Source organism: Ursus maritimus, unplaced genomic scaffold (genome assembly GCF_017311325.1).
Source record: "Ursus maritimus isolate PB19 unplaced genomic scaffold, ASM1731132v1 scaffold_2, whole genome shotgun sequence".
NCBI lineage: Eukaryota > Metazoa > Chordata > Mammalia > Carnivora > Ursidae > Ursus > Ursus maritimus.
Window position 1 is genome coordinate 72,125,688 of NW_024424452.1, and position 24,549 is coordinate 72,150,236.

Sequence of the window (24,549 nt, forward strand, 5' to 3'; positions counted from 1 at the left end):
AGAATTTAAAATGCCATTGATTGTAAGATATGCCATTATTTCATGTACCATTAAAAAACGCTGCCAATTAAACTATGACGTACTGTTTTGTTGCATATCCTTTGTAAGATCCATCTTGACTTCAAAGATATTAAAATGTGAAAAATGTGCATCTTGGGGTAGATAAAATATAGAGTTGTAGATAGAGACGTGAAAGATAAAAAGGTCGGATTAAATGTGTACTCATCTCAAGATGTTCCAGAAACCAAAAAGAAATATTTTGCCGAGAGCAATGCTAAGTAGCCGGTAGATACCTAAAGAATACCTGTGAGAGAATAAAGTCTTCTCACATGACATTGGATGGTCACTAAAATACAGAGAGAAGTATGAAAAAAACAGTTTTTAAAAAAATTATTAAGCATAGACTATGTCCAGCCCCTGAGCTATAACCTTAAGCATAAAAAGATAACAAAAAATAATGAGGACGAGATGGACCACCCCTTGAATAGTTTATACTTCAGTCAAAGAGACAAATGTAACAAACATAGTCTGACATTGGAGAGGAAAGAGGGATGGAAGGTGTAGATTTGGGGGTTGTCTTCAGAGAGATAACAGCTGAAATTGTGGGGATAGATAATGACATCAAACAGGCTTGCTGCAATGATGGGAGGGACAAGGGCAAATCCTTGGAGAGTACCTATATTAGATGGGAAGAAAAAGAGGATCCAATGAGGAAAACCAAGACATGGTGAGAGAGATAAGAAGAGAAATTGGAAAGCAATTTGTCACTGAAGCCAGAGTTAGATGGTTTTAAGAAGGAAGGAACAGTCACCATTGTCAAATTGCGGAGAGATGGGGCAGGATGAGGAGTGAAGACGTTATCAGATCTGGCAGTTAGGAGGTCATCAGTGACTTCCAATAAAGTAATTTCAGGAAAATGATTGGAGGAGATGTCAGACCATAATGAGTTGATGAGTAAATGCAGGAAGAGTTTATCTTGAAAAGCTTATGAGAAGGGATAGGAAGAGGCAGGAAAAAACAGGAAGGTCAGAGATGGAGTCAATAAATGCAGGGAAAAACAGGCACCAAAACTCATGGAAACAAAGCAAAGGGCTGAATGTCTAGATGTAGGCTGAATGTCAAGATGCAGAGGCCGATGGCCCCCAAGGCAGGGAGCAAATGTGGGAGCCTAGAGAGGAAAGGCAGAGAAGACAAGGGATCAGACAATCTCTGGTTCAACTCCTAGCTCTGTCCCTTACTGTATGAATTTGGGCAAGTTACTTAACCTTTGCCCCTCAGATATTAAGAAAGAATACCCAGAAAGAAGACAGACATTCCAAAAACACTCCTACAGTAAATATGATACATTTCTCAGAGTTTTTTTTCTTCTTATGATTTTAATGTAGGCTGATGACATAAGTCCAAATCATAATTCTAGGAAAGAAGCCTACAAGGGGACAAAATGATGTATTTCAAGTGCACAGCTTTCTGACAGTTCAGCTTTTAAGAGTATCTAGGGTTGGAATTACAAATGGATTTCATCCTGGATGCCAGCGCTGATGAGATGCCAAAAACTGACCGAAGCAGTGGTTGGGCAGAATCGTGTTTGAGTAAGAGTCTAGGCTCAGCGTAAGAAAGGGCTATGGATTAAAGAAGTTGGCCAGAGACTTGGAAGGGATGGTCGTAAGAGTAGCATCATGAATTTGCTGACCCTGAACCAGAGGGGGGAAATGGGCTATGTATCCATCAGATAGTTTTCCATCAATGATATTGAGCTTTTTGATAAGTATTGGCTTGTTAAAAACTTCAGCGTACATTCTCTGAGGAGTACAAAACCCTACGTGATACATTAGGAGTAGAAACCGAAATTGTAGCGGTCAGCTACAGCCCGTAGCTTTGACATCCTTTTAAAAATGTTAATATATGTGATCAGAATATACTCATTCGTTTAATAGACGCCCTCTCCACCTGTTCAAGGTAGAGGACCATGGTAATATCTGAGGCAAGATCAAATCTTCCCCGGAAAAACTCCTGGGTATGAAGGAAGACATGGAGGAAATGGAGATTAAGCTCCTGATCCTTCATATGCAATGGCCATGGATCATTTTATTTTGAGAACTTTTAAAAGTTACTATTGCCAAGCTTGTTTTACTTCAATGACGTATCCATAGCATATGCATCTTTAAGCAATGAAACAGTAAATTTCATATATATATATATATGTATGTGTTTTTTTTAAAGCAGCGATACCATGTTTTCAAATGAAACCTTGTCTTAAACTCCAGTATAGGTAAAGCAGAGCCTTTCTGGCTAAAGAGGAGGCAGAGGGTTGGTTTTCATCCCACTTTAAGGCCAGTCATAAGGACTTCATGAAACATGGCTTGGAAGCTTCTGCTATAAGATGAATCAGTAGGAAATGCACCCCTAGGTCACTAAACACATTAATTTGCTTTATTAGAATGATAAGCTCTATGAACAGGCAAAATGTTGGAGATGTTTATAAAAAATGACAATTTTTAATTTCGTCACCTAGGGTAATTACGATCATTAAAACACATCCCCCAGAGTCTGGATTCTTCAGTCTTTAACAAAACTAACATAGCAGCACCAAGAGTTAACTTCAGTACAAGTAAGGCAGTGCCAGGCCCGAGCCCAGGCTTCTCTTCAGCCCATGGAGAAGATCGGATTTGCTTCTTGCTCCTAACGTGGCCTGATCTCTTGAGAACAACATCACCCCACAGCCCAAAAAACCTGCAGGAATTTCAGTCTTGGCATCTGTGTTCCAGACAGCAGGATGGAAAAAAGGGAGAAAAGAAGAAGGAACTTGCTTCTTTTAAGAGCTCTCCCAGAAATCCTATCCAGCAACTCCTTAAACTCAGTAGCCAAAATTGAGTCACATGCTCCATCCAGCTGCAAAGGCTTACGTGGTACACTTAGCAAGACAGGCTGACACCTTCCCATTCGCACATTCCTATTGTTAATAAGGACCATCCAGTAACAGTAACACCCAGGCAGACTTACTATCATACCCTTGACTACTTCTATACCTGGTGTGTGTATACATATGAATAAAACCCCATGGATAGATTTTTGTTACCAACAGCACAATCAGGATACAGACCAATTCCATTACCCCAAATCCTCTCATGTGCCTATCCCTTAGAGTTGCACCTTCTCCCACCATTACCTCCTGGCAACCACTGATCTGTTTTCCATCGCTGTAGTTTGGTGATCTTGAGAATGTCATATAAATGGAGTCACCGAGTAGGAGTCCTTTGAGACTGCCTCCTTTGACTCGGCACAATGCCTTTGAGATTCATTGAAGTTGTTGTATGTGTCACTAGTTCATTCCTTTTTATTGCTGAATAATATTCCACAACATGACCATATCCCTGCTTGTTTCTTCATTCACCTGTGGAAGGACATTTGGATTGTTTATAGTTCTTGGCAATTGTAATCGAGCTGCTATTTGTGTATGTTTTTGTGTGAACATAAGTTTTCGCACACAACTCTATTTTTATTGATGAGATTACATACCAGGACATTATTTGTTAAGATACTCTCTTCCCACACTGAAATAGATGAACCTCCAGGATTTCGCCTGATCCAAAGCAAGCAGCAGACTATTACGGTTAAGAGTAAGCTCCTGACCTGTATGTGAATCTCAGCTCTACTGTTTAATAGTGGTGTGGCATTAGGCGAGTTATTTAACATCTCTATGCCTGAATTTTCCCCACCCTGAAAAACTGAAGCAGCTGGCAATATCCCCACATTGGTTCCCTGACCTGGGGAGTGAGGGTTCTTATAGTGGAAAAGGCCACATGGAAGCTTCTAGATCTGCCTCTATCTAAGAAAATAACACACCAAAAGCAACACTGCATATTGGAGGAATCGGAGAGATCAGTGCCACCGTCAAGGATTTGGAAGATGTAGGGGGTGGTCATTCCCACCACATCCCCATCGACTCTCCCATGTAGCTTGGACAGAAGACAGGTGGATCTTGGAGAATGTTAGTGGATTATTGCTAAGCTGAACTAGGTGGTGACTCCACTTTCAGGTTCTGTACCAGATGTGGTTTCGCTGCTGGAGCTAATTAACACATCCCCTGGAAACTGATATGCAGCGATTGGGCCGGCAAATGCCTTTTTCTCCATCGCTGTCAATAAGAACCACTGGAAGCAGTTTGCGTTCCGCTGGCAAGGCCAGCGTCACAACTTCCCTGTCCCATCTCAGAGGTATAGCAACTTTCCAGCTGGACGTCATCATTTAATTCACAGGAATCTTGATCTCCTTTGCCTTCCACAGACTATCACACTGATCCATTACACTGATGATATCATGCTGATTAGACCCAGTGAGCAAGAAGTAGTAACCACTTTAGACTTACTGGTAAGACCTTGGTGTGTCAGAGGATGGGAAATAAATCTGGCACAAATTCAGGGGTCTTCTATCTCAGTGAAATTTTTAGGGGTCCAGTGGCGTGGGGGCATGTCAACATATCCCTTCTAAGGTAATGGATAAGTTGTTGCATTTGGCCTCTCTTACAATCAAAAAACAGGCACAATGCTGAGCGGGCCTCTTGGGATTTTGGAGGCAACATATTCCATTTGGGTGTATCATTCCAAGCCATTTTCCAAGTGACTCAAAACGCTGTTGAATGAGAAGTCTCCGCAATATGTCCTGGGCGAGGCACTAGCTGCTCTGCCATTTGGCCCATAGGACCCAGCACGTTCAAGGGTGCTCGAAGTGTCAGGGGCAGGTAAGGATGCTACTATGAGTCCTTGGCGGCACCCAACAGGTGACTTGCAGCTCAGACTCTTCGGATTTTAGAAGAAAGCCCGACATCCTCTATGGATAACTAGTCCCCTTTTGAGAAATAGCTCTTGGCCTGCTACTAGACCTTAGCAGAGACCTAAGGCTTAACCGCGGGCCACCAAATTACCATGAGACCTGAGCTGCTCATCTGACACGTGAGGAGGGACGCTACGCTCCAAGAACTATGTGAGCTTTCTAATTTATACAGACAGAAATCTAGGGAACATGTGTTAGAAAGGATATTAAGGTTATGGGATAATGGTGGAAGGAGCACAAAGTGACTTCTCAACCCCCAAAACTGCATAAGCGAATTCCTTATAACAAATCTCTTTCATATATACAGTTGATCCTACATGGGTTTGAAGTGTGCAGGTCCACTTACTCGTGGATTTTTTTTTTTACCGTGTAGTACTGTAAATGTATTTTCTCTTCCTTATGATTTCAATAACATTTTCTTCTCTCTGGCTTACTTTATTGTAGGAATACAGTAACACAATCTATAAGATACATATAACATACAAAATGTGCTATTTTATATTTATTTATAATACATATAACATACAAAATAGTGGTAATCAACTGTTCGACTATTTATGCTATTGGTAAGGCTCCCCCAGTCAAGGGTAGTTACCTTGTAACTAGGTAGTTAGCAGCTACCTTTTTGAGGAATTAAAAGCTATACTTGGACTTTTGTCCCCGTGGAGGGTCAGCAATCCTAAACCCTGCCTTGCTCAAGTATCAACTGCATAATGAAAGTCACATATATATCTCCTATTGGTTTTGTTTCTCTGGAGAACCCTAATATGGGCAAGTTATGTAACATCTCTATGTCTCAATTTTCTCATCCTGAAAATTGGAATAAACACTTTTCCACCTTCCAGAGTTGTGAGGATTAAAAAAAAAAAAGAATAGATACATGGAGTTTGCTGAGGTCAAAGCAGCGTTTTATACATTTTCGTATTTCTATCATCCAGTAAAGTTTATGGCAGAATGCAGATGTTCCTAAATATTTGTTGAATAAATGACTTCATCAATTTTTAAAATAATGCTAACATATATAACTGTATTATTCATTATTTTTTATTCAGCAAATATTTATGACTACCTACTATGCCCAGGCATAAATATTTTCATTAAGAGGAAAATGAATCATTGATAGACTATTTTAAACTATTTTTTTCCTCACAGAGCTATTCTTCTTTAAATAAAAATTCATTCCATGAAAATTTCTTTTTATGGAAATGAGACAAAGAATGAATAGCACGTGCACTGGCTTCAATTACTTTCTGAAAGTCATATTAATTTACTTTTAAACTAAAGAGCAAAACAAAGATTAGATAGAAGATAGAATTTAAGTAAAAGTATTAAGTTCTTTTTCTTAGTGGATGTAATTTCAAATTCCTTGCCCTCAGAGCAAGGGCATGTAATTAACTGTGTTTCAAATAGGTTGATGATTTTGAGACTTCCCCCATGGTAATGCCAGTGAATATAACTTAGACTATATTTCCGGATTAATTGTAACATGATTGAAATTTGCATTTCCTTAACTGTGTGTTGGGTGGTGTGGCTTGAAATAATTAGATTATATGGTGGCCCAATTATTTGGTTTGAACAGTCCCGCACACACCCTAAGGCTTAATTACCATGAATAAATCAATCCCACCCCAAATTCATTGGCTGTCACTGACAATAGCTTCAACTGTACTTGCACAGTGTAAGGAATTCAATGAGGAGGCTAAGACCCGTGATTAAAACTTTAGCCGTTAGAATAACCACTGACTCTCTTCTCCAAGAGAGTCCGTGTAGAATCTTCGATGTAGAATCCGCAATTCTACTCAATTTAAACTTTCCTGTCAACTTTCTCTCTTCAAGACAGACTATCTAGGATTGAACTTTTTTATTAAAAAGAAGATATATTTACGTAAGCTCTACACGCAACGTGGGGCTTGAACTCAGGACACTGAAGCCAGGAGTTGCATACTCTACCTACTGAGCCACCTAGGTGCCTCCTGGATTTCTTTTTTTCTAACTTTGCTTTAAGAGATACGCTTTTCTTTTCACTCTCAAAAGAAAAAAAAAAAACTGGAAAAATCTTAGGGCTTTTTAAAGAATCCATAAAGTAATTAGACCTGGGTCTTGTCCAGGGAAATTTACCATTAAAGATAAAGAAATCTTAGAACGTGACTGAAAATAAAGATATTTACAACAGAAAACGCCTCCTATCGTATTTGCTCTGAGAAACACAGCAAAGTAAAATGCTCGATGAAGCTACTGCTGATTTCGACATTATTTATTAGGTCATCAGTTTCCAGTTTACGGCTAGCTTTTACATATGTTCCTAAGCCAAAGGAAGGGGAGCATGCCTATCCATGGACTAGGGAATCGACTATTCGTTTCGATCGGGTGAGCAGCAATCGAGGCGCAAGAAAACCCCAGGAAGGGTAGGGGCGGAAATTAGCGATTTAAACGCCCAGCTCTGGAGAAGGTGGCCGGGTGTTAAAAACAAATAGAGCAGAAGAGATTTGGGGCTAATTAAAACCAGCACAAGACACTCCCCCTCGCGTTGGCCGGGCCGGGTCTCCAGCATTTGCAGAGTTGGGGGCGGGGACTAGTTAGGATTCAAATTTAAAGCGGGACGCCCGCGCAGAGCTCAGCAGGTGCCTCCAGCCCGGCTCCCCGCGGCGGGCGTTTCCGCCCCTACCTGCCCACCGGGCCGGAAATTACCTAGCAGGGGAGCTGCCCCTCCTTTGTTGTCAGCGGTTCAACAGCGCGGAAAGCCTTAAAAAGTGCGCAGCGGAGGGGACGCGGGGGCTGGTCCGCCCACGAGTACTCCACGCGTTTCCAAGCTCTTGGCCGCCCTGTCCCGTGCCGTTCTTTTAAAATGCCACTGTCCACTGGGGGACGTCGGAGTAGAGCTGGGAGGGCAGTGAGGCAGGAGGAGAGGGAGGACTGTAAAGGACGAGCGCTCAACGTACTACACAGGTTACGCTTCAAGGAGTCCAGGAGACGGAACGCATGCGCCGCCTGCATTTCAGGCGCGTGGAGAAAGTTGCGCATGTGCAGAGCCGAGAGGCAAAGAAATGCAGCGAAGGGGTGACTGGCAGGTTGAGGGCGCTTTAGCGACCGAAGAGCCACGGCGGCCAGGAGGCGCGTGCGCAGAGCGCCCGAAGGGGGTGGGGCTCCTCCAAGGGGACGGCCTCGCGCGCCCCCTGGCGCGCGCCCGGGGAGAGGAAGGAGCGGGAGGGGGCGGAGAGGAGGGAGGAGGCACGGAGGGCGGGAGGGGGGAGGGGAGCCGGAGCGAGGGAGGGTTTATCGACCGGGCGATTTTGGTTAAAATATTCAAAATGGCGGACGGAGGAGCAGCGAGTCAAGATGAGAGTTCAGCCGCGGCGGCAGCAGCAGCAGGTAATCATTACAGCATTTTACATATTCATATTCATACTCAACCCCGGCTCCCGCTGCCCCCCCCGCGACTTAGCATAATTTATTAGTACTCAGGATTATTATAATTAACGGCGGGGAGATGGGGGGCCGGGGAGCACGGAGCCCCCGCCGGGCGCCGAGCGGAGGGGGAAAGAGGCTCGGAGCGGCCAGGCGGAGGGGGAAGACAAGGGGCAAAGGGGGCTGCGATCCACCGCCCTCCTCCTGCCCCCGGCCCACCCCGCCGCCGCTGCTCGCCCGCCCGCCCGCCGGCACCGGCCCTCCTCCTCCGCCGGCCGCCGCCGCCTCGCCGCCGAGCCCGAACCCGAGCGGGTCCGCGGCGGGGCCGCGGGGCCGGGGCACAGGGAGAGGACAATAAAGACATTTTACATATTCATAGCCGCTGGGCCGGCGGGGCGCGGGCCGGCGACCCGGGCCAGGCGGGCGCGGGGTGGGGGGGGGGCGTGGAGGGGGATGGAGGTGGTGGAGAGCACAATGCCGGGGAGGCGGCGGGGCCGGAGCGGACCCCGGCGGCCGGACAGCCACACGCGTGCCCCCCCACCACGGGAGAGGGCCCGGGAGGGGGGGCGGCCCGGAGGGCGGCCGGGGGTGCTCCCGGGGAGAGCGTCCTGCCCGCTCCCCGCCGTCGCACGGGGGGCCGAGCGGGGCTGAGCCCGGGGGTCACGGCCCCGGGCACCTCGGCCGCGCCCCGCTTGTCCCCCGTGTGGCGGCCTGACCTGAGCCAGGCCTGCGCTCTAGGTGGGTAGGGGTGAGCGGTCGTGAGCGCTGTGAGGTGGCCTCGGGGCGGCGGGGGTGGGGAACCCGCGCAGGGGTCCGCTTCGCCCGCTCCGGAGCGGACAGGGTTGAAAGGCGGCCCTCGTGGAAAGTTCCCCTCGGAGGGGGATGTCCTCCGGGGCAGCCCCATGTGCTCTGGACCATCGGTCAGCAGTCCCCGTGGGTCCTGGAAAAGCCCCCTCTCCCTCGTGGGTCGTGCTTTCCCGGGAGAGTTGGGTTGGAGGTGCCTGGCGTGGTCTGATCTTCATCTCCCCCGTGCCCCTCCCCGCGCCCCCGCCTCTGCGCGGGACCCGGACGGACCCGGCCGGGGGCCCTCGGGGGCCTCTGGCTCCCCTGGCTCCCAGGCCCCAGAAGCACCCGGAGGCCTCCCAAGAACTCGGACGTAGAGGGCTGCGCTCCTGCCCCTGCCCCAGAACCGGCTGGCCTGACAAGTTGATAATATTCTAGATTTCCCCTCTCCTGTTGGGAGTTAGGTAGGGGCGGGGATCCCCCTCCCCGGGTGTGTGGTGGTGGTTTCTTGCTGGGTGCTGGGTCCTCTTTACTCTCTGCTTAGCCGAACCTCTCTCATTTGAATAATGTCTAATTCGGGGAGGTTTATATTATTGAAATGGCCGCCTGGCTTTCCCCGCCTCTCATGTTTAGTAATTCAGACCTTTAATAACAGCCACTCACAGCCCAACGCCGTGTTTATATTTTACATTCGCCCCATGTGCTTTTGTGGTTCGATATGATTCTTTTTTTTTTTTTTTCCTTGGCAATCCACGGGGCTCTGAGATCAAACCCAGGCTGTGCTGGGAAGAGCAGGGGGAGAGCTAGGCCTTGGCTCCTCTAGCAGTTGCCTAGGCCTCATTCTCTGCCGCTTGATTTATTTACTAATAACCAAAATGACTTTCCCCCACCAACTTCTATATACATACCCGTCCTCCGCGGGCAAAACAAACCCTCCTGGGGCCTTAACCAGTATTAAAGCAGCTCCTAGCTAAGCTTCAACTCTGTCGTGTTTTGTTTTCTCTTAAAAGGAGTTTCTTATAGTTTGCAGGAATATTAGGCCTAAGGAAAAAAAATCTTCTCATTTTCAGAGGCGAATGAAACCTATTTTGATTTAATACAAATAAATCACTTCACTTTGGTGCTAGTTCTCCCCTGCCGCTTGGCTGCTACCTCCCAGGTAAACACTTCCAGGCTTTGTAAAGGTCTGCAGTATTTGTTAAACCAGTTGTTTTTTCCTAGGAGTTGTAGAATAAGTGTTTTAGAAATTCCAATTAACAGCACTTTCAGAATGTCTCAGTGCTGCATTTCCTTTTCAACTTCTTCATTCTGATTTAAAATAGGGCTGAAATTAATTTTGTGCTATCCCTGTCAAGGTTTGCTTATTTTAATGGGAGCGCTCCTAAAGACAGAAATGGGGTTATGTTTTCTTTGAGTGTTTGTGTCACGGTTAAATGAGGGAACACAGAAGAATAAACATAGGCATTGTGTCTACCCTGATCTTGGAACTTACTCTTGTCCCAGCACACCCACCCCTCTTTAAGTTGTCAGAATTGATTTTATGTTTAATGTAGGATCAGGACAGTTGGTCTGTGCAAGTCAGGCTGACTTCCGTTGTTTGGAAGAAACAGTAATTTTCATTTTTTGGTCTTTCCCTTGGTAAAGTTTTCTTTCCTTTTTATTTTATATAGTTTTAGTGTGTTTTTAAAAAACATAGTGTTGCTTCTCATTGGTGGCTTCTTTACTTCTGCTAGTAAAGCACCAGAGAAGTGTTATTTAGCACCAATGTGTTAAACCTTTGAAATTATAAGGCACTTTATGGTCAGTGGCTAGGTACATATTTTGGGAGACATTAGTCTTCAGTTTAATTTGTAACAAAATTGTAGATTTGATGGGCTAACAGCAAGCCAGTTTGACGTTACCCATTCTCATCATTTTTCCTCTTCCACCTCCAGTAGGCAGGCCCTGAATGCAGCAGGAAACAAATCTGCAGCTCTCATGTGAATGTTCAGGTGAATGACTGCCTCAGAGACCTGAAGCATGAGGTCGAATGGACAGAAAGCAGTAATATGATTTCATGCCTTAAATAGCATATGTTTTTGCACCCGATTCCCAAGATGTGGTCAAACTGATGATGTCATTGGACAGAGGACAAGGTGCAGTTAATTTGATTTATTGTCCTGAGGTGAAGTGTAGCAGTGAAACCTTCTCATAGGGAAACCATTTATCTCGGGACAATTTCCTTTATAGCTGCAATTTAACCACTACCGGGGCTGTAGATATTTTATCCAAGATGATAAAATGTACACTGCATTTTATAAACAAAATTCCACTGTGGATTTTTGTAATAGAGAAAAGGATGAGTATTGTTAACTGGCCTTATATTTTGGTTGGCATTCTGTGCTATTGTAAAAATTCATCTCTTCAAATTCTCAGAAGGAGACTACGGGTTTTAAGTAAGTATAATCATGGAAGTGATCAATATAAATGCTTATTTTAGAGAGGTTCTTCGTGACCTCCCAAACTCAAGTAAGAAGCTGCCAGGCTAAAGGAGAGATCATTTGCCTTAGAACCTATGTCAATGAGTAAAGTGAAGTTGAAGAGAATGAAGGCTATATATTCTTTTAGGATGAAATTATAGTGTTTAAAATAAGGTAGATACTTATAAGAAATAAGAAAGCATGTGCTTTGCAAACAGTGTTTGAAAAATAAACTTCTTTTTGGATTTGTCTTAAATTAGTCTGGACAAATTTGTGTATTGTTTTTGATTGAGGAGTGATTTTTAGAACTGTTAGGTTGTGAGGGAGTGATTCCACCTATGATTTCTGATAGCAGACTTTCCTTTTAGACATTTTTCATCCTAGTTTTTACCAGTTTATCTTAAGGTGCTGATTAAAATGCCCTGGGAATGTGGTAGGACGCGGGCTTTATCCCTAAGTCTTCCAAGCTTGATACGGAATTTTAGATTACTGTTGAGCCTTAATAAGTTTATAATCTGCCTGTCTCCTTGTGCATCTGGGAGGCAGCTTCTCTCAAGTCTTCAGAAGATCCATTGTCACTTCCTTCTTGACTTGCCCTACCTATTAATTATAATGGTACTTCTGAGTCTAGGTCTTGAAAATTCATGTGACAGCTGACCAAATGTTTTTAATATCTGAAAGGACCATTCTGCTTCCAAGCTATTACTGTAATTTTTAACATGTTTGCCAAACTAATTTCTAATTTCTTTTCATTTTGTCGTCGTCAAAAATCCCAGTAGTCAAGGAAAAGCAAATAGTGACTATTATTCAGGTTTAAATTGTATAGTATTCTGCCATATTTTTAATTTATTATTCTCTGCATCAATAGGCAGCATAAAGCAGAAGAAATAAACATGTTTTATTGCTGCCTAGATTGAAGTAATTGTTAATCGGTTATTCATCTGGTCATTGGATTTTGGAATAAGTTTAGGGCTCAGAATGTTAAATTGCTCTTACCAAGCCACCAAAGATGTTTAAAGGAGCCTTGAATATCTCAGGCTTCTACCATGACAGAACTAGAAATTTGAATGTTATCTTTCATATGTATTTTGCATTAAAAATGAAATATTTGAAGTTTCTTGAATCTGAATTATTTGATCTTGGATTTAGTTGTGGGTGTCTCTCTGTGTGTTTAAGTTGTTTTTAAAGTTGGTCACTCGCTTCATGATTATGTTTCCTTTGTACTAGGAAGACTATAATATTATGTAGTGGTGATTGCCTTATTACTAATGGTTTTTTTGTTTTGTTTATGTTGAAAACCCACAGCTCTAGTCTTTGCATAGAAGTCTTTGAAGCACTATTAAAAATAATTTTCTTTTAAAATACTGGTATATGGCTGTCATAACTTGCTTTTATACAACAGTATTTGTTCAGTTACGCGGTTTTTGTGATTTGTAAATACTAGGAAAGCGCAGTTTTAAGCAGGATGTGTTTTCCCAACGGCAGTGATTATGTTTAGAACTATTTAAATAATTATTGTTTCCTGAACGGAAAAAGTAACGGACAAAACATGCTCCTTTTGGGTCACTTATGTTCTTGTTTCTGTTTCTTCTTTTAATGGTAAATGCCTAAGCCAACGTGCTTATTACTGATTTCTTCAAGGAAATCCAATGTTAGGTGTTAGAGTGCGGATTTGGTTATTGTACAACTGTCTTACTTGAGTTTCTGTATCCTTTCTGAATGAATTCTTTCGTCCTCCTCCTCTCTTTTAGGAAACTCTTTGGGCAGGGATTTTGCTTAATTCTTTTATTGTATTGCTTAAATAAGATTAATATCTTTCTGAGGGGAATCAGGGTTGAAAGAGGTAATGATTACAGATCATAGAGGAAAGCAGTTTCCTTATCCATCTTTTGCTCAACATTTTTGCACATTATTGACATTTTGTGAATAAAGATAGTAACTTTGTGGATTTATATTTCTTCTTGGGTTATTTATATTGATGTGAGTGTTATCTAATTGAATCCATGCAAAGAGCTTAGGGTGCCCCTACTCTGCCATCTTCCCAGCCTCCCTCCTATATTTCTTTTTAGGAAGGAATTTCTTTTATTTTGTACTGAAATATTTCTATGTTCTAAACTGGCTGTGAGCCCTTATAAACTCAGCAGTAATAACAATGGGAAAAAAATAGCACGAGTGGAGCTATTGCCTGACTAGTTCTGATCCATTTACAATACATTTAGAATTTGGAATATGAGAATTATCTCAAGTTTCAGATACTCTGATTTCAAGAAGCTCTTCGCATAGTGTGCATGTAGTTTATAGAATTCTGTGTGTTTTTACTAGACGGTGTTATTGAGCATTTGATAGGTTATCTTGTTTGTGCTCCTTGGTTGATACAGCTTCTTTGTTTTTTGTTTTCCAATTAAGCAAATACTCAAGTTTTCACTGTTGCCTAGATTTTGCTGACAGGACTGTTAAAATGAACAAAAGAAGAATCACTAAACCTCTAAATTTATCAGATTTTTTTTTTAAGTACTGTCCAGGAAACTGGATATTCATCCAGAAAAGGATACATATTAATTTATATATATAAAAAAAAGACAATGCGAAAAACACAAAACTAAGCTCAATATGAGTATTGGTAGTAGCTTTACTTAGTCTGCAGTGTTGAAAGTCATTCCAAGTACAGTTTAATTTGTCACATTTATTTCATAATTCTCTGTAACTATTGGTTTTTATGTTGGAATCATAACAATAGTATATAAAGTTAAATCAGTAAAATAATAAAAATTATGGTAGGGTTTTTTGTTTTTTGTTTTTTTTTTGGACTAGCCAGCTTTCTCTTTGCAATAGAAGATATAAACAGGAATGGCTGGGAAGTGAACATTATGTTTTTTGTTTAACGTGGTCACCTTAAATAATGGAGTTGTACTGACTGGCTTTGTAACTTATGGCCTTTTTTAGAGAAAAGTGACTTACCTGTTTTCTTGTTTTAGTACACTTATTTTAAGGGTCTGCTTAATGAAAAAGTCTTTTTTTTTTTTTTTTTTTGCTGATTCATACTGCAGCAAGAAAGTATATTATAATCAATTTTCTAAAAACAGTTATTTCATAGCTTACAAAATGTATCTGCTGTGTACCTGGTCTGATGCTAGTTGTCTTTTGGGATAACAAGGGAAATACAAGACTCTGCTCTGGTGGAGTTGGTATGTTTTCTTCTCAGGGAAAATTAAAAAACAATGTATGTAATTACATATTAAAATATGTAGCAGATAATAATGATCAGGGTAGAGATCAGGGTATGTCCAAATTTGTAGGAACCAAAGCATCCTAGAGCTGTTATGGCTGGAAGGTAGCATAGATACCATCTATCCTAAAGCCTTTATAGATGAGGACATGCTCTCACAGTGGTTTAGTGTCTTACCCTCAGTCTTAGCTGTTGAGTTAGGCATCAGAACACAAGACTTCTGACTTTCTAGACTCCTCCTCCCCACAGCCCCAATCTCCCTCTACCACACTGCTGCCAGTCAGAGGAGACTTTAAGTAGAAGAGAAGTCTTTTTTTTTTTTTTTTTAAGATTTTATTTATTTATTTGACACAGAGACAGCCAGCGAGAGAGGGAACACAAGCAGGGGGAGTGGGAGAGGAAGAAGCAGGCTCCCAGCCAAGGAGTCTGATGTGGGGCTCGATCCCAGACCGCTGGGATCACGCCCTGAGCCAAAGGCAGAGGCTCAACGACTGAGCCACCCAGGCGCCCCCAGAAGAGAAGTCTTAAAGCTGAGCTTAAGAAAAGCAAAAAGGATTTGGAGGCATGTGGTTTGTTGACTAATTGCTTTAAACACTGTTAGAGATACAAACAGGACAGTTACCTGACCTCAGCAGGCTTTCAGTCTAATAATGATATAATAAAATAGAGAATCCACGATAAATATGTTGAAGGTGTTGTCCAGTTAATCACACAGAATAAGGACCTTTGGGAGAAATTCTTGCCAGGTCTCTATATTAGGAACTATTTCATTTCTGACCAATGGTTTTGTTTTTAGTCTCCTGGACTCTGGATTGTCTAATAGACTTAGTTTCCTTTTTATCAACTACAGTGTTTAGACCGAGTTATTACCCTGAAAGGTGAGATAGGTAATTATGGTATGCATTTTTCTTAGCCTCCTCATTCCCAGTTCCATTCTATATCCTTAACTTTTGTTTTATATTTCTTTTATTGCTTCCATCTTTAAACTCTTGTTATTTTGTGTTTTATGTGGGCTGCCTTTATATCCTTTCTGGAGCAAGGCCGGTGTAAATAAAATGAAATTACCATCACCGTGACATAATGATAATGTCTGTATTTTTATAGTTCTTTAAAGTTTATAGCAGCACTCTCATTTTCATTACCTCAGTTGGTCCTTTCAGGCAAGTATTATTATGCCCATTTTATAGTTGAGTAAAATAAAGCCTAGATTAAGTAACTTTCACAAGGTCATGTGCTCAGGAAGCACAGTGTTTGGGGAACCGCAGGACTTCCAGGTTTGTTATTACTTAGGCTGTATAGTGGGGAGTGGTGGAGTTGGGCCTCTGTTCTGGCGCCCTGGATGCTCTGCATTGGTGGTGCACGAGTTTGGAATTCTTTTGCTAGGCAGTAGGGAGCCATTGAATTTTTGTTTGTTTTGGACTAGCCATGATCAAAGCCCTTAATTTGAAGTGTTTAGCAGCTAATTAGAGTCAAGGGGGATGCTAAGGTTTTGAACTTAGATTACCAAGAACAGTGCCAAGTGAACAGGAAGTAGGGAGGTTGAAGAGGGAGCCATTTGGAGAATAGGCAATGAATTCAATTTTGGAAATGTCATTTGAGACATGATTGGGTGGATATTAGGTTACAGATTCATTGTGAAGATCAAAACAGTTTTACTGAACTTAATGTGATAGACATACAAATATTAGGATTGAGATTTGTGCTCATGCCACTGTGTGCGTGGACTGAGCACTGACTCTGAGTGTTGTAAATTCCAGACATCTCATTTTGACTCTGCCACTGACTTCTGCGGTGGTTTCTCTCAACAATAAGATGGTGATAATACCAGTGTTAGAGCGATGCTGTGGGGAGTAACAAATTGATAGCAGAAGCATTTTTAAAGTACTGTAATAGTTTTTCTTCCAGGAGCACAAGAGTAAAATCAGCAATTTTATTACTTGTGCTGCTGTAGAGAAGGAGAAGCGTTAGCTTTAGATTGATTGTGCGGGGCACCTGCTGCGGGCTGTACCTTTCCTTGTGCAGCCAACACCTTGGGAGAGGGCTACACTCCCCTGTGGCCGGTTTTACACTGTGGAGGTGCTGCATTGTAGCAAACATAAACTTTTAAAGTATTCTATTATCTAGCCCCCATCCCTGCCTATGCATTCTTATCTCATGCTACTTCCTTACAGAGAATGACTCAACAATTCCACCCAGGAAGTCCCCTTACATAGGCCCACCACAAACACACGGGTGCTTTTAGCAGGTTTTAATTTTTTAAAAAATCTACCTACAACTTTGTGTTGAACAGCTATTCAGGGAGGGTGGCTGTATATTATTCTGATGCTTGGTTGGGCTCTTTTACATCCTGCCTCCCAACCCCCTACCTGTCCTGCGCCACAATCCCACCCCAGTTTGAAAGTGAACCCACCAGGGGCACCTGGTGGCTCAGGGATCATATCCCAGGATGAGCCCCACATCGGGGGGAGCCTGCTTCTCCCTCTCTCTCTACCTGCTGCTCCCCCAGCTTGTATACTCACTCTCTCTCTCTTCTCTCTTCGTCAAATAGATAGAAAAAATTTTTTAAAAAAGAAAGTCTCCTGTTTTGGTCAGGCTGGCATTTGGGATGCTCTGTGAGAACCTCTGCTCACACTGTCCCCTCGTTTGGAACGTCACAGTGTGGGATGTAGTACAGTGAGTTGAGAGACCCGGGTTCTAGATCACTAATGAGCTTTGCGACTTTGAGACAAGTTACTTCACTGATTTTTTTTTCCTTTTTTTTTTTTCCGTATTTGTAAATAAAAGAGTTTTCACACTTTTAAAAGTCATTGGAGGGTTTTTTTGAGTTCTTTTTAAAATGAATTTTAGGCAGAAGCTTATTATATAAAAGGTAAGAGTGGAGCTGTTCTGATTGAAATGGTTGTCAGGGGCAGGAAAAGCATCCTCCCTCTCTTTTCCACTGTGGCCCTCAAGGCACTTCCACAGGCTCCTTAAGGACTCCTGCTGAGCACACTGTTTGAAAGCCGTTGTCCTTGTTTATCATAAAGGACCTATCTGTTGTTCTGTCTCCAAAAATAGCTGATCTCTCAAGCCTGTGCTACTGTCCTAGTTTCTCTGAGTTTAGCACTTAATTTGTGTTCATTTAGCTAATTCAGCACTTCATTATACACAGTCTTATTTTCTTCTCTAATTGAGTTATATAAGTAAATCTTGTCTCCTCTAAGAGCCTTGAGAGCAGGAACACATTGCTAGGGACAGAGTAGACATTTAGCAGATAATGCTTGATTGATTAAATTAGGGGTTCTCAGTCTTTGCTGGGATAAGAATCACCCTTGGAACTTTCTCAACATGCAAAGGCCCAGGCCTTACCTCCAGAGTTTCTAATACAGTAGAGATCTGGCCATCCCTAGTTTAAAAAAGTTTTACAAATGATTCAGTAGCATTGAACAATTAAGATCATATAAATTAGGATAGTTGCATTCAGGACTATTGCTTAGACTATTTTGAACAATGGTTCTCAATGTACCAAAAAGGCTCTACAGTGGAAAGACAAACAGAACTAGGAAACCTAGGTCTGGGGTGTCTTCTGGGTGACTCAGTCGGTTATGCAGCTGCCTTCGGCTCAGGTCATGATCCGGGGGTCCTGGGATCAAGGCCCATGTCAGCATGGAGCCTGCTATTCCCTCTCCCTCTGCCCCTCCCCTCGCTTGTGTGTACTTACTCTCTCTCAAATAAATAAATAAAATGGAGGAAGTTGAAGTCCTCTTTCATTACCAAAATTAAAAACAAACAAACAAAACACAAAAAACACACCTAGGTCCTTATTCTGTTTATAGCACTGTGTAGCTTTCTGATGCTTAACTTTACTGGCCCATAGGATTCTCATTGATAAATTGTGGATTGTTTTCATACGTTTTTGTTTTGTTTTTCAAGCTATGAAATTCTTCAGTACTATCTTTTGGGTGAAGGCCAGTAAACACAGATACTTTGAGTAGCTTGGCTTTCATCTAAATATATTTTAATAAAGAGATTAAAAATATAGACTGATAAATTATTGAACACTACATCTGAAACTAATGATGTACTATAAGTTGGCTAACTGAATTTAAATTAAAAACAAAAAACAAAAAAACAAGCAAAACCCCAAACAAACAAAAAAAGAATACAGAACATGACAGGCTTGATCCTATCTTAGCAATAGAGCTAAATCATATATGAGATGGGTAGTCCAAAAGGTGTTATTTAGATCTTAAACTTGAAACATCTTATTAGAATGTGAATGAACAAGGACAGTAAGCTTATCAGGAACTGTAGTAGTTCTCAATGTGAACATGAATTGGATTATAATTAACCAACCTGACTGGTCCTTCTGCATTCACTTAATTCAGTAAATATTTATAGAGAGTCTTTTATTTCTTGCCATGTACCCAACACTGGAAATAGAATAGTGAGTAAGATGGATACAGTTTTTGCCTTCAAAGCTTACAATCTGTTGGGCAAGTTCTACATTAAATAACACTGTTCCTACGTGACTGAGTTAAACATGGGAGATAGGGCCATAAGCATAAGATAGAGGACACCTAATCTGGACAAGAGGATTTGGGAAGGACTGCCTAAGGAAGTGATGTTTACACTGAGACATGAAGGATGAATGACAGTTAATCAGTCCAAGGCCAAGTAGGAAGTGGGATTGCAAATGTTCTAAGCAAAGGGAACAGTATATACATTACTCTTGAAACTAGTGAAAACACAGCACTTTCAAGGAAGTCAAGTTTGGTCTGTCTGATCCAGAAGGAGTAAGATTTAGCTGAAGAGCTGAGGATGATTTTATTATAAGGTTATTTTTATGTGATCTTTGTCCTTTTTAATGACCAAATACACAGTCAAAATCTGTGGAAGAGATTCCATACCCTCCACCAAGTGTATTAATTTCCAGTGACAATAATAACATTTACCAAGTCTTTGTGCCAGTTTCAAAATGCTTTATGTGCATTTTCGCATTAATCTTCACAGTGACCCTGAGGTGTGTGCAGTCGTCATCCTCATCTTTCACATGAGAAAGCTGTAGTTGAAAGAGGCTAAGTGGCACATCTAGGTCTCTGACCTATTTTGATTGTGGCAGTAGGCAATTAGGAGAACTCTCATGCTCTTAACCACTAAATTCTGTTTCAAGTCACTTGGATAATGAAGTAGGTAGCAACTCTTACTTCTGAGTTTATCCTTCGTGCACTTACACGGTTCCCAAGCCCAAATTGTGTGGTCTAGAGCTAATTGTGTATTCATCTCTATCTTGCTATTTGGAGAGCTGGACAACTGATTACTACATGTACTGTTAACTTAGCTTTCCGGTATCTCCAGATGTTGATTACAAAAATATTTTGTAGGGCACCTGGGTGGCTTAGTTGGTTAAGCGTCCAACTCTTGGTTTTGGTTCAAGTCATGATCTCAGGGCATCCGGCTCTGTGCTCAGCGCCGAGTCTGCTTGTCCCTCTCCCTCTGTTCCTCCCCCTGTCCTCTCTCTCTAAAATAATACATGAAATCTTTTAAAAAAATATTTTGAACTGTGTACAGATTGCTGAATCTGGCAACCCATAAATCCGGAACATTTTGGATTTCTGTTAAGAATTTAAAACGAAAGCTATTTGCAAATGTTAACGTTCAGATAATTTTTTATTTGGGGCATCGTTTATTTTATATTTTTTCATGACCCAGTTTGCTACATAGGAAATTAGGACTTATACTGTTACGTATTATTTTGATTAACATGTCTTTAAAATATTTTACAGAGAGGGAGGCAAACCATAAGACACTTTTGACTTTAGAGAACAAACTGAGGGTTGCCGGAGGGGAGGTGGGTAAGGGGATGGGCTAAATGGGTGATGGGCATTAAGGAGGGCACTTCTTATGATGAGCACTGGGTGTTATATGTAAGTGATGAATCACTAAATTCTACTCCTGAAACTAATACTACACTATATGTTAACTAACTTGAACTTAAATAAAATCTTGGAAGAAAATAATAATTTAAATAAATAAATAAATAAATAAATTTTTTAATGTTTAATGAGTTGTGACTTAAAATTTATGTACAGGTAGATACCATGTATTTGTTTACCATTCCCTTTACCCCTTACCAAACTATTATTAAACCAGGGGTGTAGCTTTCAGTTGAGGAAACATGGCAGTTGATTGATTATTGTTTCTGATAAGTTAGTCATTTAAATTGGTGTTCTCAATCATATATACCCTGTTCAGTCTTGCCCAGTGTCACCCTGTTCAGTTGTTAGGCTGTTTGTATCTGAAATATTTTTCTTTACACTGCCTTGCTGAGAGCCACTCCCCCGTTCCCCTGGTGCTTTCTCATGTAGTCAGCCAAGAATGCTGTTTCGGGAGACTAATATATATACACTTATATACCAATCGGATTGGAATTAGAAAGGAATGGGTGAAAGTCCTTTGATGTTATGAGAGGCATTGTAAACATCACTATAGCCTGGGAAGACGAATTAATAATTTAAAGAGTATTGCTGTAAGAAATCATGTTGTGAATTCAGAGATTTAGACTATAGTGTCATAGCCATTGCCGGGTCATGATGCTGGAATCTTGTCTTATCGGTAATGTAATGCTATAAGGACCAGTATGAGGTTAGGTTCAATTATTGAGCCCCTTTCTGGAATGTGCTTGTGAGTATGTGCAGAGACATGCCCACTGGTGCATAGTGCATCACCCCAGATGTGCCTGACCCCTCATGTATGTGCACATAATTTTAAAAAGGAATCAGAATGTATATCTGTTATGAGAAACCCCCCCCCCCTTTTCTTAAATTTTTGCAACAATCCCTATTTAGGATTTGTTGAGGCCATTAAATTAGTTTTTTTGTTTTTTTTTTTTTGCCAGGTATAACCTTTGGGTAATTTCAAGGCTAACTTTTTTTTCCTTTTTTTTTTTTTTAAGATGTCTTAACTTTATTTAGTTGAATAACTTCTAGTGGCATAAATAACATGATAAATTAATTGTTGAATTATGACTCAGGGTGGCCATAGCTGATCAAGGGTGATTCTTAGGTTAAACAGAGAGGCCCAATGAAGTCAGCAGAGCAGAAATTTTTATCTTGTCTTATAAAACTAGAAAATACTGACATGGCTGCAGGTTTCAGTTCTTCAAAACTAACGTAACCCGCCTTTTTTTTTTTAAGATTGCATTTATTCATTTGAGAAAGAGCGCGGGGTGGGGGGAGGTTGGCAAGGAGAGGGAGAGCAAGAGAGAGAAGCAGACTCCCCGCTGAGTAGGGAGCCCTGATATGTGGGGCTTGAACCCAGGACCCTGAGATCACAACCTGAGCAGAAATCAAGAGTTGGACGGTCAACTGACTGAGCCACCCAGGTGCCCCATAACCTGCCTTTTTTATCTAACAGTTGTTCATAAATATCCTTCCACATCTCACCTTTTCAGTGGTTACACAGTATTTTATTGTATAGGTGGACCAACTAATTTGCTTGATCCCTTTTGATATGTTAGATATTTTTCCGTAGTTATAAGCACCCATCTATAATATTATTTTTTTTAAAGGTTTTATTTTTAAGTAATCTCTACACCCAACACGAGGCTCAAACTCACAACCCCAAGATCGAGGTGCATGTTCCACCCACTGAGCCAGCCAGGCGTCCCTATAATGTTTTATTTTTTTAATATAAATTCTTAGGAATAAGAAGTTTAGGATAAAAAAATTACACCTTTAAAAATTTTGGGTATGTTATCATTGTATATTTTTGTCTACAATATATATTTTATCTGCAGTATTTAATAGTGTCAGTTTTCTCACAAGCTCTTTTAAATTTTTGCTATGGTGACAGATGAAAAGTATCTATCAACATATTTTCATATTTTTACTGTAAGTTGGGCATCTTTTTAATTTTTTTTCGTTTTCAGTATATTTTTCAAATGTAAAACAATGATTTTTTTTTTCTTGCTGTATTGCATGGTTCTAGCCTTTCAGAATACTTGTGGTTTACCTGAAAATTTATAACTTAAATATTCTCTGTCCATGAGTACCTCCCCCTTCTTCCATCTAATTACTTTTTATCCATCTTTTGAGAAGTAGTTTAGGGATGAGAGAAGAGACGGGTCATCTGCTGGGAACTCTTCAACTTCCCTACTGCCTTCCCCATTTCCCCAGACTTTCAAAGTCTGAGTCCAAGTTAGAGACCTTTCTCTGTTTCTATACATCCTATTCAGACATCTCTCTAGCACTTTTAATTATTGGTGAACTTATTTCTTTTTCAGAGTAGCTTAAGCTCTATGCGGTTAAGGACTGTGTTTTATCCCTGACATTTAACACATGCTATGTATGTATGTGCTGCTTAACAAGGATGTGTTTGTTTATTGGTTTTCTTTTACAGAATCAATTTTACATCTGTTACACCAAACAGCATTTTAAACACTGACCTAATAAGATAAAGCAAAGACAAAAGCGTCATCTTAGAAACAACACCATCACATAACTGTCTTCAAACATTATTGCAGTTTAACTTTTCATAATTTGACAACGTAGACAACTAGTTTTAATAGAGAATACTAAGCAGATATGACTGCTTTATTAGGTAAGAATTTTACAGACGTTACCTGTGTTACGAGGGAGGCGAGAACCAGCAACCCTGCCGTGGAACTTGTGGCCCTTTCCACCGCCACGGCCCTCGTGGCCCGCACGTGTCAGCCCTCCCGTCTCCCCGTGCTGGTGGACTGGTTCGGTGATGCACGGGGTGGCAGGATCTCTTCTGATAGCTGATGGAGCGGACCAGTGAGGATAACCTCTAGGATTTTGTATGTGGAATCCTCACCAACCCAGTAAGACTTGGGGACGCTGAGAGCCGCAGAGCGGGGTCCAGCTCACTCCCAGGCAGCCCCGGAGGCTTCCAGCCGACTTCCACGGTTTTACACCGCGCTGGCCAGGCCTCCGGCGGGTTGTGCCTTAGGAACTGCGCGTCTGCGCCTGCGGTGCACAGGAACCGCGCGTCCGACCGGCCTGGCCGGGTGGGCGGGGCCCCCAGCTCCCAGGCCTCCTGCCCCCCGCTCCTCCGCCCCCCACCAGCGTCAGGGCCGCGGAGCCCACCCTCCGCTGCTGCTTCCTCCGCGGCTCCGGCGCGCTTGGAAGCGCCCATCTTGGCTTTCGTTTCAGCCAGTGGCTGCTGCCAGCCGGGAGGGATCAACAAGTATTGATGGAGTGGTGTTTTGATTTTCATATTTTCTTCGATTAACATACTTCTAGTGGAAGAGGAGAATGAACTTGTATCCTTAAGAGAGCCTGGGATTATCACCAAATGAAAAAAAAATGTCATGGCCCATGTAATCTAAAATTAATAGTTACGAATTCTTTATTCTCTTTGTAACGCGTTGGTGTTTGTTTTATATATCAAGTATTTAAAATCCTACAACTTTGAGTAAAATTTACTTTCCAAGGAGATCTAGCATGTTTATCCTGTGCCTTTGAGTGCTCTCTCTGCGGTCCTTGGTATATTGATCTCCCGCCGTAGGAAGCACATAGGGAATTGAGAAGAGCTCTGTCTCTGGAACCGGACAGATCTGGGTTGGAATCTTGGCTTTGCCATTTACTGGCTGTGGGCCAGTGGGCTAGTTATTTAGCCTCTTTGCCGTAGTCTACAGAACCATTTATTTCGCTTAACAAGTTATGCATAGCATATATTTTCTGAATGCTTACAATTTGCAAGGCACTGTTCTGAGTTTGGGATTGTAATGGCCACAGGACTTGCCTTTATGGAGTATTCCATGTGCCAAGGTTCTCTTCTCTGTGACTGTTACGCATTTGCCCTCTTTCCCTGGATCTGTAGCTAATTTCTCTTCCATTTAGC

The 24,549-nt window shown here is 41.8% G+C and overlaps 1 protein-coding gene across 2 annotated transcripts in view; it reads left to right on the top strand.

Annotated features, from left to right (window-relative positions):
• Positions 1-8,118: 8,118 nt before the first annotated feature.
• POU2F1 (POU class 2 homeobox 1) overlaps positions 8,119-24,549 on the top strand; it is a 166,121-nt gene continuing 149,690 nt past the window's right edge. The window contains exon 1 of one of the 2 annotated variants that reach the window (XM_040636160.1): positions 8,119-8,199. In XM_040636160.1, coding sequence (XP_040492094.1) covers positions 8,139-8,199 — 61 coding nt within the window. In that variant the 5' untranslated portion in view covers positions 8,119-8,138. The remainder of the gene's footprint in view (positions 8,200-24,549) is intronic. The other variant, XM_040636161.1, reaches the window with a different exon arrangement.